Source organism: Molossus molossus, unplaced genomic scaffold (genome assembly GCF_014108415.1).
Source record: "Molossus molossus isolate mMolMol1 unplaced genomic scaffold, mMolMol1.p scaffold_m16_p_20, whole genome shotgun sequence".
Lineage (NCBI taxonomy): Eukaryota > Metazoa > Chordata > Mammalia > Chiroptera > Molossidae > Molossus > Molossus molossus.
In genome coordinates, this window is record NW_023425356.1 from 927,352 (window position 1) to 942,217 (window position 14,866).

The window sequence follows — 14,866 nt, forward strand, 5'->3', positions numbered from 1 at the left end:
ATTTAAAACACTATACCCAACCACATGTCTGTCCTGGGTACCAGTACCATACTCCTGTATATACCACCAAATAGACAAGTTCTCAATCCCTGATGGAAGGCTTAAGCATTAAGGTCTTAGACTAGTGAATCATTCATTTATTTAATAAACATTTATTATGTATCTACTATGAACTATTAACAGAAGGTCAGCAGAAGCAACTCAACACCAACATAAGTCCCCAATTTGGAGTGCAGTAAAGGAGAAACTTTATTCACTGAGAACCGATCCCCCACCCCCACCCCCCAAAAAACCATAATTGTAAAAAAGCACAGCTGTGAGATCCTGGGGAGTGGAGGCCCAATGTTTCAGCCCGTGTTGCAGTTTGGTTCTGTCCCCGTGAGACAGCTTCTGTGTTATAGGCGCGGCCACAAAGAGCAGTCTTCTGTAGAAACCAACAGTGCACGCCTGTTGGGGCAGAATTAAAGCTGGCTGATATGAAGAAGAGAGCCTGCCAACTGTCCTCGACTGGTCCATTTCCTTGTAGACGAAAACACTAAAGCCTCACAGTTTAATTGGTCAGTTAGGAGTGGCTCTGGTGTCAGTGAAGATGCAAATAAGGAATGGCTGCCAGGCCCCAGTTAGGGAGCATATCTTTGGCCGACTGGTTGATTTATAAGCCGAAGAACTCCTTCACTGAGTCAGCTCAAATGGCAGTAACACATTCAGGAGGCTGACAGCTCAGTGCAGCTTTTCCCTGAAGCACAGAGAGCCTAAGAGGTACATGGTTAGCAATGCCTACAAGTCTGTTTATAAATCTGAGCCCAATCAGCCACCAAGAGCCCTTCTTAACAGGCACATTCACTCCTGGTGTCAACAGAACTAACTACTGTATTAGGTATTAAGAACCTCAAGAAGGAATATGCCTGTCGAGAACTTCTAATAATTAACTGAGATCAAATCCATAACCAGAGTGTAGCAGCAATCGCTGGCAGAGACCTCTCACGCTGCACCTCAGGAGATAACCAAACGCTGTTGCTAGCCCCCTTCGTTGAGTTCCTGTGAGGAGAGTGGACCCTTACAAAGGAGCTCCTGGAGTTATAATTTGACCAATGGGCTGAGACCTGCCCCATCCAACCAGAACTGCACAGATATATTTATTTGCACCTTTACTGACTAATCAGAATGGCTCCCTAACGACCAATCGGGACAGGCTGTTTGGACCAATCTAACGGCAAATTTGGATTCCTAGTGCACATACAAGTGGACTAATCAGGGACCAGTGCAGGCATTTGAAAACCATGACAGAGTGAAGCCACTAACGTTGAAGCCAAGGTGGCGAGGGGACGACTGTACATAAGGAATCCTATTTCGCGGGAATCATTTACCACGGTAGAGCCTGGAACTGATTAACCACGATAAATGAGGGCTGACTATATAAGTTGACCTCCCCATTGTCTTGGGAGAGCATAGGTCAGTTTCCATTGGTTTTGTAAACTGGGGACCTTTTATGCACCTCGGACTGGTATTGTTATTAGCCAACTCTGGTTTGATAATATAGGTTGGACATGGAACTTTTTTTTTACAATAAATCTGTATAGTTAAAGCCTATTTGTTCATATCTAACTCATAATAAAGACTGCCAGCAATCATGCCAGCAATAACTATTTACTGAGATTTAAAAATATTTCAAGGCAGTTGGAGCTAGCACAAGCTAGGAAACAACTTCTTTCCCAGGACTGAATCCCCATCAAAATTCACTTGACTCTCAGTCTCCTCCCCATTTGAAATTTCTCACTGAGCCAATTCTTGGTCTTCTCTCACACATGGGTTATTCTCTGGGAAGAGCTCACCAGATCTGATGGTTTCTACACCTACCATGTGCCCCAGGATCAAGGCTCAGATTATTAATCAACATGTCAGTGGCTAGAAGATTCCACTATTTTGATTTTCCTGCTTTTTTGTGCGGTGGGCAGAAATACCTGCAGCTTTCCCTCATCCCCATAGCAGCAGAAACTGTCCTACACACCAGCAGGACCTGGACCTCCTGGCCTCTGTCTGAGGCACCCTGCTGATCACCCAGACTTCCGGGAATCAGAACTCTGAATCAACTGAAGGGGTTGAAGAGGGCAAAGCTCAGACTGACCAGCAGTGGCATTTTTAGTCTTCACATCCATTTTCTCAATGAAGGTTTATTATGGATCTACCAATATCCCAGCACTGTTCTAGTTACAAGGAAATAGCGGTGAAGACCATGGGACATAATTCTGCCCTATGGTGTTACATTATTTCTCTATGTTAATTAAGCCAAGAAGGAGAGGGCTCCTTTCTCACTCATTCCGGGGGCGGCAGGAACAAGGGAGAATAGGGATAAACCTGGAAATAGGGCCGCAGCGTGTCCGGGAAAAGGGCCTTGGGGAAGGTGAAGATGTGGGAGCCCGTGGTCATGTTGTAGAAGGAAACAATTCCAACCTCACAGTCCAGGAAAACCCCCACGACCAGGGGCTGCTCCTTCAGATGTAGGGGAGTTCGGGGCCAGCTCAGTGCCACGTAGCCGTCCTTGGTGCAGAGCCGGATGGCCCAGAAGCCGGCCTCGGGCCTCTGCACTGTGCCGGTGTGCCTCTGCACACTTTCCGCACAGACACCCACATCCCACCCGCTCCCTTCTCCCACATCCACCTCGAAGTAATATCGCCCTGAGGTGAAGCCCTCACGGCCCAGGATACAGGGGGAGACAGTGAAACTCCCGGGAGAAGTGCCCTGAGTGTCCTGGGGGTACCCCCGAGTCACTTGTCTCTGATCATCAGACAGAATTAGTTCGTGGTGAGCCGTGTCTGGATCCAGAGTCACGCTGACTAAGGAAGGAAAAAAAAAGACACATTTTTTTGTTGCCAAGAACACAGTTCATTTTAAATAAAACCTGCCTGTGCTCGGGTGTGTGCCTTGTTTCGGACTAGCTATGTGAGCTTAGGGTTGTAAAATATAAAGTAGAAATCATCGCATTTGTCCCCCCAGTGCAGAGGACAGAATTGAGCTAATGTACCCTCAGTGCTTGGTAAAATGCCTTCACATACCTTGATAACTCCTTAACAGTTTCTTCAAGTCAAAGTAAAGCTTTGAAACATCGCACACGGTACAGATCTCCAAAGACAGGGCCTCCGGTGTCTCCAGCCCCACAGCCTCACTCCTGGGGACGCAGAGGCCAAGGCTTCTTAGTGCACCCCGTCAGTTTGGCATCCCTATCCCCCCTCTTCATTCTGTCAACACTCACCTTCTTAAGGCACCCTTCACGTCCTACAGGCAAACAGAGACAGAGGTGAGTGGGGGACACCAGTGTTGATAGGGCTGCTGTCTATCAGTGCTCCCTCCCGGGAAGTACAGAGAGTGGCCCAGCCTTGGACATCAGTGGACACCTCGTGCAACGATTCCCACCCCAACCTCTGGGATAGTGAACACGGCAGGATGTTTCTCAGCCTCTGAGTCTGTTACCTTCCCTGCTGGCTGCTGGGGGGAGGGCTGGAGCTTCCCCCATGCTCCCTCTGGCCAGACTGGCCTTCACTGACCTAACTTCCCTCAGAGTAAACCCTGGAAGAGACCACTTGTCACTAAAGCTCTCAGCAGCGGATGTGTGCATGGCACTGAGAATGGACACTGAGGTGGTGGCCGCAGGTGTCCCATGGGCATTGAGTAGCCATGCGACATTGTCCACCTGATAGTGTGACCTCCAGTTCTACTAGCGGGGACTGGAATGAGTGGCTGCAGGTGTGTTTCAGCCTCCTGTGGCTGAAAAAGGCTGCCCATGTGTCTGCACCATCAGGGAAAGTCATCACCGGAGTTGGCGGCCCCACCTGGTCACCTGGATGAGTTTTCAGAAGACTGCCTGATAGGCAGGATTCCGTGCTCATGGGGCAGAGGCAAATGGTCTCAGAACTCACCCCATGAGCCTGTTCCATCAAGGAACCCACCACATCCACCAGCGGGGAGATATTTTCTAATTCACACAAAGCTGCCCAGTAGACATCACCTTGCAGATACTAACATGTATCTAAAAGAAATATGCCTTTAAATTCCCCACACTAATGTGCCACCTCTGAACAAGGCCGGAGGTCCTTGCCTGTTATGCTTCCACGCCTTCCTCCAAGCAACTCAGAGTCAGACACTTTTCCACCCTCCAAGGGCACTGCCTCACCTGCAGCAGCCTCTGAGCAGAGCCCTGACACCTCTCTTCCAGCTCCAGGATGTGGCTCGAGAGTTCACTGCTCTTCTGCCCCAGTCTGGCCTCGCTGTCCCTCAGTCTTTGCAGAGTCTGCTCTTTCTCTCTCTCTAGTCTCCACAGGTAAGATTTCTCCTCTTCCCGCAGGAACCTCTGCAGAGTCTTGAAGTCAGACTGGATTTTCTGTCTCGTAACATTTATCTTCTCCTAGAGTCAAGAAAAGGTGCTCAGATGAGTCGATAAACAAAATGTAGCCTACAGACATCATGGAATACTATGCAGTCTTGAAGAGGAGTGAAGTTCTGACCCAGGCAACAACATGGATGAACCATGAAGACACTGTGTTCAGTTAAACAAGACAGTTACAGAAGGACAAACACTGTATGATCCACTTATAGGCGAGACCTAGAATAGTCAAATTCATAGAGACAGAAAGTAGAATACTGGTTGCAGGGTTGAGGGAAGGGGGATAGGGAGACAGTGTTTAATGGGGACAGAGTTCAAGTTTTTTTTTTTAAGTTATTTTATATGTTTGTTTTGTTTTTTTTATCCTCACCTGAGGACATTTTTCTATTTTTTGTTCAGATACAGTGGGAGGGAGAAGGAGGGAGAGAGAGGAAGAGAGACAGAGAGAAAGAGAGAAACATCGACATGAAAGGGACACATTGAGTGGCTGTCCATCTGGGGCCGGGGACAAATTGCAACCAAGGTACATGCCCTTAGCAGGAACCGAACCCGAGTCTCTCTGGACCGCAGGCTGATGCTCTAACCACTGAGCAAAACCGGCCAGGGCTAGTTTATATGTTTTTATTGATTTTTTTTTCAGAAAGAGAAGAAGGGAGAGAGAAACATTGATGCAAGAGCAAAACATTGATTGGCTGCCTCCTGCACACCCCCTACTGAGGATTGAGCCTGCAACCCAGGGTTGTGCCCTGACCAGGAATTGAACCGGGACCTCTTAGTCCGAGGGACAATGCTTAATCCACTGAGCCACACCAGCCGGGCCAGAGTTCCAGTTTTGCAAGATGAAAAGTTCTGGAGGTGGGTTGTGGTGATAGTTGTACAATATAAAAGTCTTAAGCCACTGAACTGCACACTTAAAAAGGTGTTATGTTATTTATATTTTTAATGCATAAGCACATACAAAAGAAAGTTTGCTCAAGTGCCATGACGTTATTTGCCCATGAGTCATTGAGCTGGGAGGGTGTCCCCAGGACCTACTACAGAGCAGTGCCCTGCATTGTCACATAGGACAGTCACCTGATCCATTTCCTATTCTTCAGCCAAGATGCAGGATGGGGGTGCTCAATAATTTAATCATGGTACCTGGGCCAAGTTCAAACACTACCAGTTTCAACAGCGATTTTCAACCTTTTTCATCTCATGGCATACATAATTACTAAAATTCTGAGGAACATCAAAAATTATATTTTTTGCCAACCTGACAAAAAAGCATAGCTATAATTTTGATTGATTTAATAATAGAATTACCTACCCTTTTTTGCCCCAAAGTGACTTTTTATTTTTTATTTTTTTATTTTTATTGTTTTTAATCCTCACCCAAGGACATTTTTCCATTTTTTGTTCAGGTAGAGTGGGGGGGAGAGAGAGGAACAGAGAGAGAGAGAGATACATCAATGTGAAAGGGACACATCGAGTGGCTGCCACCCACACAGCCGACCAGGGCCGGGGACAAACTAAAACCGAGGTACGTGCCCTTAGCGGGAACCGAACCCGGGTCTCTCCGGACCACAGGCTGATGCTCTAACCGCTGAGCCAAACCGGCCAGGGCCCAAAGTGACTTTTTAGAAAAATCAGTTGCCTATACTTGTATATAAGGATTTCTGGTACCAAGAATTAAGCAATCAGATGCAACCTTAATATGCAACATGACCAATAAGATGCAATTCTAGCCTTGGCCGGTGTGACTCAGTAGGCTGAGCATCGTCCCATGCACTGAAAGGTCACTGCTTCGATTCCTAGTCAGGGCACATGCTTGGGTTGCAGGCTCGATACCCAGTAGGGGGCATGCAGGGAGCAGCCAACTGGTTCTCTCTCACATTGATGTTTCTAGCTCTCTTAAAAAAAATCAATAAAATCCTATTTAAAAAAAAAAGATGTGTTGGCTATTGAAATTTTTTATTGCACAATATAAGGGGAAAGAGGTCAGTGCCCCTGGCTAAATAGTCAGGGATTACATGTTTTAAAATTTTTTACAGCACACTGGTTGAAAATAACTGAGTTACAAAGATAAAACGAGTTTTTATTAGGGATGTAAGAAGGATTTTGAGTCTGAGGCAATTTCATGGAGCAGAAGCTTGTGATGAACACCACACCAAGACTGGACTCTAACCAAACCAGTAGAAGAGTCCGTGATGCTGTCAGCAGGGGGAGGTCTGGGTGGCAGGCTCTCATAGTTAACTGAGAAGTATTCACCTGCTAGGCCAGGGTCCACATAATCATCCTTTTATGTAAGACTGACCACAACCAAATGATGAGTCCTGTGGACTCGGCTTTCCTTTGGAAGATACAGAATTGCAATTGCCATTGGTGGTTTCTCTATCCATGCAGTGGGTGTTTCAATGAGAGTGATGTTAAGGCAGAAGGGCCACTATGCTGTTTCCATATATATCAAGATCCTCCCCAGTACCAAGACCCCAGAACGGAGGGAAGTCGGTTCTCGGTAGAGCCTTCTGAGAGTTCAAGTTTAGCATTCACACAGAGCATCAGGGCAGAGTTTGGAAGGGACCGCTGAAAAAGGCAAAAGGGCTCAGGTCCTACGAGGTTGGACCCCAAGCTGGTATCTTACATAAATCTGACTGTAAAGGAACGCGTCTCTGACCACGGGGGCTGGGCCGCCAGGAATCCTCCATACCAACCAAAAAGACTTCCTTGATCCAACCTGGGCATGAGGACCAGGGATCTCAGCCTGAGTGATTCTGTCCTCTGGGTTCTGCACCCTGCACTGTAGGAAATGCAGCAAGGTAATGAATGAGGCCCACAAACCAGGAAGGTACTCGGAGATATTGAAAGTTGAAAAGCCAGTGAGGGATGGCTCTCGGGAGCACATGGATTGTGCTTTCCCCGATGAGTGCTGGAACCCTGGCCAACTCCTACAGAAAGCTGAAGGGATAGGAGGTACATTCTCATTGATGTAGACAACCAAGGGCATAAGAACAAATGAATGCTTTCTTCTGGGGATTTCACCTACTTGGTCTGGCGTACTGAGACCATCACTGTGCTTTCCCAGTGCTCCTCTGCCTGCGCTCTAGGACAGGAAAGAGCCTGAGATCAGGAGAGCCCCATTCTTACATTCCACTCAGTCATCTGCTTCGTCAGGAGCACCTTCTGGTTCGTGCATTCCTCTTCCAGTTGCCTCAGTTTCGTCAGGACTTTCTGGAGCTCTTCCTGGAGGAAAAATTGAGTGAAGAAAGTATTCAATTAGGCAACTTCATACCACCAAGGCGGGAGGGGGGTCCCAGGCCTCCAAGATTCGAAGAATGATACCGAATCTGGGTGGAGTCCTCACTCTCCGCCAGGAAGCTGAGGGCTGTAAGGGCCGTAACACATTTGATCCCCTTGACAACCCTGAGCAGTTGGTAGGATTTTAAACATCACTTCTGTGCTCTGGAACCGGTGATAACTGGTGGCGGTAGAGCTGTGACTCGAACATCATCCGCCGACCCGAGCCGGATCTCTGTCCACCACTGCACTCTTGCCAGGAAACATGACCCACAGGAAGATAATAATCATGTAAAAGATTTTATGAAGGGATGGGCGGAACCAAACGTAGGCAGGGCTTAGGTGCAACGTTGTTCACGGTGTGTGCTCTGATGAGTCAGGGGGAAGGAGCAGGACACCCCTGGAAACCGCTGATGGAGGAGGGAGCCACGGCATCTGCGGAGAGTGGTACTATGGGGCTGATTCAAAGTGATTTAGACCCGACTGGTGTGGCTCAGTGGTTGAGCGTCAACCCATGCACCAGGAGGTCACAGGTTCGACTCCCGGTCAGGGCACATGCCTGCGTTGTAGGCCCGATCCCCCAGTGGGGGGGCCTGCAGGAGGCGGCCCATCCATGTTCTCTCTCATCAATATTTCTCTCTCTCTCTCTCTCTCTCTCTCTCTCTCATATCAATTAAGAAAAAGAAAAAAATTTTAAAAATGATTTAATATCCATATCAAGCTGTTTGGTTATTTTTCAACACCGTGTCTCACATTTTCACAGAGAGCGGTTTTAAGCCGAACCAAACTTCCAGTGTGGTCAGCGCTGCCAGAAATGACTCGTCTCTGACCCGAACTCTTGGCCAAGGGCTCTGGACGCCTGTCAGCAAGGGACTATCAGCCTGCTCGGCATCTGCGCTGAGCTTTCCATACATCCACATCCTTAAAGCTTGTCCAGTCCCGGCTGTGGGGAGGGGAGGGAGGGAGAGACCCATGCACAAGACATTAGACAGCTTGCTCAGAGCTACTCATAGGAAGTGGCAGAACCGGCTTCAGGCCAAGCAGGGTGACTTCTCATCACGGTCACCCTGAGCTGCTCCTCCCCGGCCACTGGTGGGAAAGGAATTCCAGGGGGAGCAGCCCCCGTCACACGCATGACCACTGCACGGGGTGGAAGTGCTGCGGGGCAGCAGTGAGGACACGTCCTGGCAGAAGACCCAGAGACTGGATACAAGACCACTCCACCATCTCGGGGAGGGAACAAAGAGCCCCGCCCTGCGGTGGTTTTCTGCAGCTCCAGGCAGGGCAGAGGAGTAACTGCCCAGGCCTCCGCCCCTACCACGAAATCAACTTCCCTGAGGGGTTTGGAATAAGAAATTTAGGATCTGTGCAAACCCCTCCCACTGTGCTATCCTCCAAGACAAACCGTTTCTGAATCCGGCAGCTGCCCTTCCTGCATCTCGCTTACAATATGGACCTTCTCCCTCTAGCAGGAATGATCTGAATTTCAGTGCCCGATGCTCTGTTCAATGTCAGCCTGATCCTTCTCTCCGCAAGAGGTCAGGACACGCTGTGCTGGGACCTAGACTGAGCTGATACAAAGACTCTGGGCCATTGCCTACCTTTCTCTACAGCCTCGGCCCCTGGCTGTGCGTTTGCCACGCGGTCCCCGCACCTGGAGTGCCCTCTCTTTTCTCCACATTTCTACATATGGTCACTTTTTAGGTGTCTGTCAGGACTCTCTTCTGGGAAGTTTCCCCAGATACCACCCGCACCCTGCCGTACTCTCCCTCCCAAACCAGGGGGTGCCAGGCAGCCTCTTCCAGTGATTTGTCTTCCCTGCAGGGCACCCCAAAGATGGCACCTTTGTCCCTGAACTTCAGACTCTACCACGTGGCATTGCACACTGCGGTGTCTCATTACATACAGGAGTGAGGATGCGCAGGTGTGGGTTTGAGCACATGGGATTCTAGAACTGAGATAAGTTCAGCACGACAATCGGGAATAGGGACGAGAATCTGACCCCCGCCCCCACTGGAGGTCAGGATGGACAGTAAGGACTTGATTCAGGGAGGATGCATTCTAAACCATTTTTCAGAAGAACAGCCTGAGAAAAGCTATAATTCATGGCCATTGCCTTGGGCTCCAGGCTGGAGGATCGGAGGTCTCAGGGAGCACAGGAGAGCAGGCACTCACCTTGTAGCCGTGACAGGCGTCTTCCGCCAGCACCGTGGCGTGCCCTTTGTGCCGCGGGGCCCGCTCGCAGCGCCAGCAGATGAGCTGGCCCTCGTCTTCACAGAACAGGTGCAGTTGCTCTCCGTGTTCCTCACAGGACATTTCCTGGTCCAGCTCCTTGATGGCTTCAATGAGGCTGCCCAGCTGCTTGTTGGGCCGCAGGCTGGATCTATGGAATGGAGCCCGGCACTGGGGACAGGAGAACATCTCTGGCATTGGCCGCATGAAGGGCAGGTTGGGCAGGTTGCCCAGGAAACGCAGGATGCATGCTTGGCAGTAGCTGTGTCCACAGCTGATGCTCATGGGCTCAGTCATCAGGTTCAGGCAGATGGAGCAGGTGGCCTCCTCTCTCACCTTCTTGCTGGTTGTGGCTGAGGCCATGCCTCCTCCCGACAGCTCCAATCCTGGGTCCAGAAATTTCCCACAGTGACGGAACCACGCCTCACCTGTGCGGCCCCCTTGAGATCCTCTCTAGAGGGAAGGAAGGGTTTGAAACCTAGAAGATGCAAAAATGTAGCTGTGTTGTGGTAGCGACCATCACGTGTGGCCACTTGAATGAACATCTGTTAAAACAAAATAGGATTTAAAAGTTAGGTTTTCAGTCTCACTGGCCAGATTTCAGTTGCGTCATAGCCACAGGTGCCCCATGAAGCCCAGACAGAGGACATTCCATCACAGCTGAAGGGTTCGCTGGCCGGAGTGCTGGGAGAGCAAGGAGGCCCTCACAACCAGCAGCTAGAGGCAGGAACTAACTCAGCAAGGGCCTGGGAAACTCCTCGAAGGAACATCAGGGATAATCAGAGCCACGAATTTCAGGATTGTTTGCAACACTTAGGTCATTGCTAGTTTATGAAGGATTTCACTAAGACAGTCCAGTGGACCCCACTGGAATCCCCCTCATGCCCACTGGTCCTACCCCACTCCCACCCCACAGAGAACAAAGGCCCCAGGTCACCAATCTCAGTGGACAACCAGGGCGACATGGAAGTAAACAAGGCCACCAGGAGAACCAGTTTGTCCTTTTTTCCCCCCTCACCCAAGGACATCTTCAGATAGAGCAGGAGGGAGAGAGGGAGGAAGGGAGAGAGAGAAAAACAGTGATGTGAGAAAGACACATCGACTGGTTGCCACCCACACAACCCCAACCAGGGCTGGGGACAAACTGCAACTGAAGTACGTGCCCTTAGTGGGAACCGAACCCGGGTCTCTCCGGTCCAGGGGCTGATGCTCTAACCACTGAGCAAAACTGGCTAGGGCACCAGTTTGTCCTTTTGAGGCCCTCCCTGGCCTGTATGGAAGGATTGAAAAGAACTGGGCCAAGAAGGGGTTGGCCCTGCAAGACGAGGCAGGTGACGTCCCTCCTCAAGGCCAGGACTTGTCTTCCAGGAGAAGTTCAAGGCGAGTGGAACCCAGGACGGACAGAACAGGGGAAAGCAGATGGGGAAGGCAAGACCCCAGATGTCCACCAGTGAGAACCCAGCAACCAGACAGCAGAGGAAGGGCCCTTGGCTCACAGCTGCAGCTGCTGGGGACCCAGCCTGCTCTCCTGGGAGGGGAGGGAGTCGGAAGGCAGTTTACAGAGTGACCTTCCTTTGAACTGACAATAGCAGAAATAAAAACAGGAATTCGCTGAAGTTACTACTGGACAGACGACTTCCCTCTAATACCCAGGACAGCCTCTGGGAGCCCCAGAGAATTTCTTCACACTTCCCTTCCTGGTCAGTTGACTCCCCTGGGACACATTAGGGTCCTCCACGGCTGGGGCTCTGTGTCCCCGGAACAGGACCTGCACCCTGGAGGTCCCAGGGTCCCTTCTGGCCTCACTCCCTTCACCCAGGATCTTCTGAGGTTTGTTCAGTGTGGAGCTCGGTGAAAGCGAAAGCAGCCGCAGGGCGGGCTACAAGGCAGGGCCTGGCCTTTCAGAGTTCCAGAGGCCTTAGTATAAGGAACGTACCCCTGGTCTGCTATCCCCCCACCCCGCTCCTGTCCACACCTCGGGTATCACGTCCCTCCCTGGGATCCCCAGCCTGGGCCCTCTCCACTACCTGGGCCACCACAGACAGTCGCGAACTTGCCCTCTGAGCTGCACGTCCTCAGTCCGCCGGGCAGGATGTTAACAGAAGCTGTGGAGCTGTGGGAGGCGGGGCCCTGCAAGGTTTGGGGCGGAAACTAGGAAATTGCCCTAATCCTTTGCACCGGCTGGCCCTGAAAGGGGTGGGAGTGTTAGAAGAATGTCCTTTTACAGCAATGAAAACGGGACGCGTGAGCAACCCGGCGAACTGGTTTGTGGCCCAGCACAGAGCGCCTGAAGTCAGCGGCCACACTGCTCACAGGTTCTGCCCTGAGCTCTTTCTGCCTTTGCCACCCACCCCCTTGGGATCCATCAGCCTTCTCAGCGGATGTTGTTGTTGTTGTTGTTGTTGCTGCTATTTTTAGGTCACTTATTCTTTCATAACTGCTCTGAAGAGGGTGGTAAAGAAAGGCTGGTGACAGCAGTGTGCTCCTCCGTCCTGTTTCCGGGTCTCATTCTCCTCAGGGTCGCTCTGCAGGGTTCATACATTTGTCGGCAGTTACAATGGTCAGGACAGCAAACAGGCCACGCACGACCCAGCTGAGAGCTGGGAGCCATGTGACACCCCAGGGTCTGTGCCCCTTGGACAAAACCGTGGAGTCGACTTAGAGCAAAAGGACTGTCCCACCCAATCTACACTTACTACTTAGTGGGGGAAAAAACAGAGGACCACCCCAAATAAGACTGCCACAGACATAGCTGTAGGGGCTTTAACACTGGGTTTGTTTGGGAGATGCACTCGGCAGGGCTTCAGGGCTGGGAGCAGGCAGGAGTTACACCTGCACTCTGAGAGCTGCCTGGGACCAACTCTGGGCCATTCCCTTGGCAGGACAGGTGTGGACCCCTGTGCTCGGGCAGCATGAGGGAGCCTAGGGGGTCGGCCCAGCCACAGTTCCGCTGGCCCAGCAGCACAGGCTGTAGCAAGATCTCGGAGCCGGTTCCTCTCTTAGCACCAGAAACAGGAGCCCCTCCCCAGCCCTGTGCCCTGCCCGCTACTTACAGAGCACCCAGTCCGCCATCTAGTGGCGTCTGTCAATCACCTTTCCCATGTGAGACGGGGCCATTTTCCTGATTCTTCACTAACTCAGTACTTTTGGTTTGTACCCTGGTAGTTTTAAAAGAGCTCATGAGACCCGAGGTCTTGTCTAAATACTATTGTGAACAGATATTTTTTCCTTAGCAGACACTCAAGTCCGTAAGATCTGGCTGTGTGTTCTCATCGGCTTCCTGTGGGTCCGTTCAGTTTCCAGGGCTTTTCAGATTTGTCTCCCAAAGTGTGTCACCCAGTGGTCAGTCAGGGTCCTTGGTGCGGTGTAGCCATAGTTCACTGCCCAACTCTGTGGCATGCTGCTGAAGGTCAGAGCCATGCGGCCGCACTGGGGGCTGAGCCCAGTGCATCAACAGCCCCATGGGGCTGCTTTCCCAAGCTCCTCCTTCTGTGGGTCTCCCTAGCACTTCCCATTTCCTGGGGCTCCCTTTTGAGAGTCCCTTTGGCCAGAAAGCTGGGGCTTCATTTACTCTGTTGCATTCTTCCTATGGCTACAGAGAGAGAAGAAACAGGCATCAACCACCCACAGAGACCACAGTTCCGCTGATAGAGAGGAAGGTCACCTCACTTAGAGTTTTGGCTATGGGATTGCTCGAAGACTGAGGTGGGAGAGAATGCAGGAAAGAGCAAATACATGGCTTCACCACCAGCCCACTCTTCCTGAGCCTTCCAAGTTCCCTTGCCCAGTCCTGGAGCCAGGACCAGAGGCAGCTTTGGGGTCTGTCTTGGTGACCCTGTGCCCACTGTGGGTGGTAAGAGGCCTGGAGCCCAGGTCAGGGGTTACTGAAAAAAAAATGACAACCCACTGCCAGCTCACTGGTTTCAGATCCTGTCCTTCTCCCCTCTCTGCCTGTGACTCTTTGCACTCTGGAGTCGTGACCAGCTGCTCTCTGCATCATTTCTGTGGCTCACAGCTGAAGGCGGGAGGGCAGCAGGCTAGGCCTGTCCATCTTACCCAGAGCCGAAACTCTGAGGGTAGTTTCAAGGCAGAGGTTAGTGACCCGGGTTTGGTTCCCGCTAAGGGCATGTGCGATGGTTGTGGTTTGTCCCTGGCCCTGGTTGGTCATTCGGGTGGCAGCCACTCGGTGTGTCTCTCTCATGTCGATGTTGTTTCTCTCTCTCTCTCTCTCTCTCTCTCTCTCTCTCTCTCTCTCTCTCCTACTCTATCTGAACAAAACATGGAAAAATGTCCTTGGGTGAGGACAAAAAAAAAAAAGAAAAAAACAAAGCAGAGGTTAGCGAGTAAGGTATCCATTACTTTTGTAAACACAGACAAAATTAATAATCTAGTTTTATTTATTTATTATTATTTTTCTTTATACTCACCCGAGTACATTTTTGCATTTATCTTCAGATGGAGTGAGAGGGAGAGAGGGAGAAAGAGAGAGAGAGAAACATCGATGTGAGAAAGACACATCAAGTGGCTGCCACCCAACCGGGGCCGGGGACAAACTGCAACCGAGGTATGTGTCCTTAGCGGGAACTGAACCCTGGGCTCTCTGGTCCGCGGGCCAACGCTCTAACCGCTGAGCAAAACTGGCCAGGGCTCTAGTTTTATTTTTAAAAAGATTTTGGGGAGATTCCAAAATGGCAGCAGAGTGAATGGAAGCGACACAGACCATCTCCCAGGACCAAACTGGAATTACAATGAAAATAAAGACAAATCATCAGGAAAAGGCAACAGAAAAGCAGCTTGAAGGACCACATAACCAGGGACACTGAACGCAATCCTGGTAGGCTTGCGAGGACACGAGAGGGGGGCTGGGAGCCCATGGTCGGCAGCGGCCTCAGCTGTGAGCAGGGCCCTCAGTTTACACTCCCAAGAGGCTCCACAGCGCAGAGCTGGGACAGAGGCTAAAACAGCCACAGCCACTCACCT

General features: G+C 50.8%; 1 protein-coding gene across 2 annotated transcripts; it reads right to left on the bottom strand.

Moving 5' to 3' along the window:
* Positions 1 to 195: 195 nt before the first annotated feature.
* TRIM38 (tripartite motif containing 38) lies at positions 196 to 12,006 on the bottom strand. Of its 2 annotated transcripts, XM_036273339.1 has the most exons (8): positions 11,914 to 12,006; positions 10,223 to 10,431; positions 9,830 to 10,037; positions 7,505 to 7,600; positions 4,169 to 4,399; positions 3,251 to 3,273; positions 3,054 to 3,166; positions 196 to 2,834 (listed from the first exon to the last, which is right to left on the bottom strand). In XM_036273339.1, the coding sequence occupies exons 2-8, from the start codon at positions 10,429 to 10,431 to the stop codon at positions 2,314 to 2,316; spliced, it is 1,401 nt and encodes a 466-aa protein (XP_036129232.1). In that variant the 5' UTR covers positions 11,914 to 12,006; the 3' UTR covers positions 196 to 2,313. The 2 variants fall into 2 exon arrangements, with proteins under 2 accessions (XP_036129232.1, XP_036129231.1); XM_036273338.1 differs by having other exon boundaries at positions 9,830 to 10,364; positions 11,914 to 11,972.
* Positions 12,007 to 14,866: the final 2,860 nt, after the last annotated feature.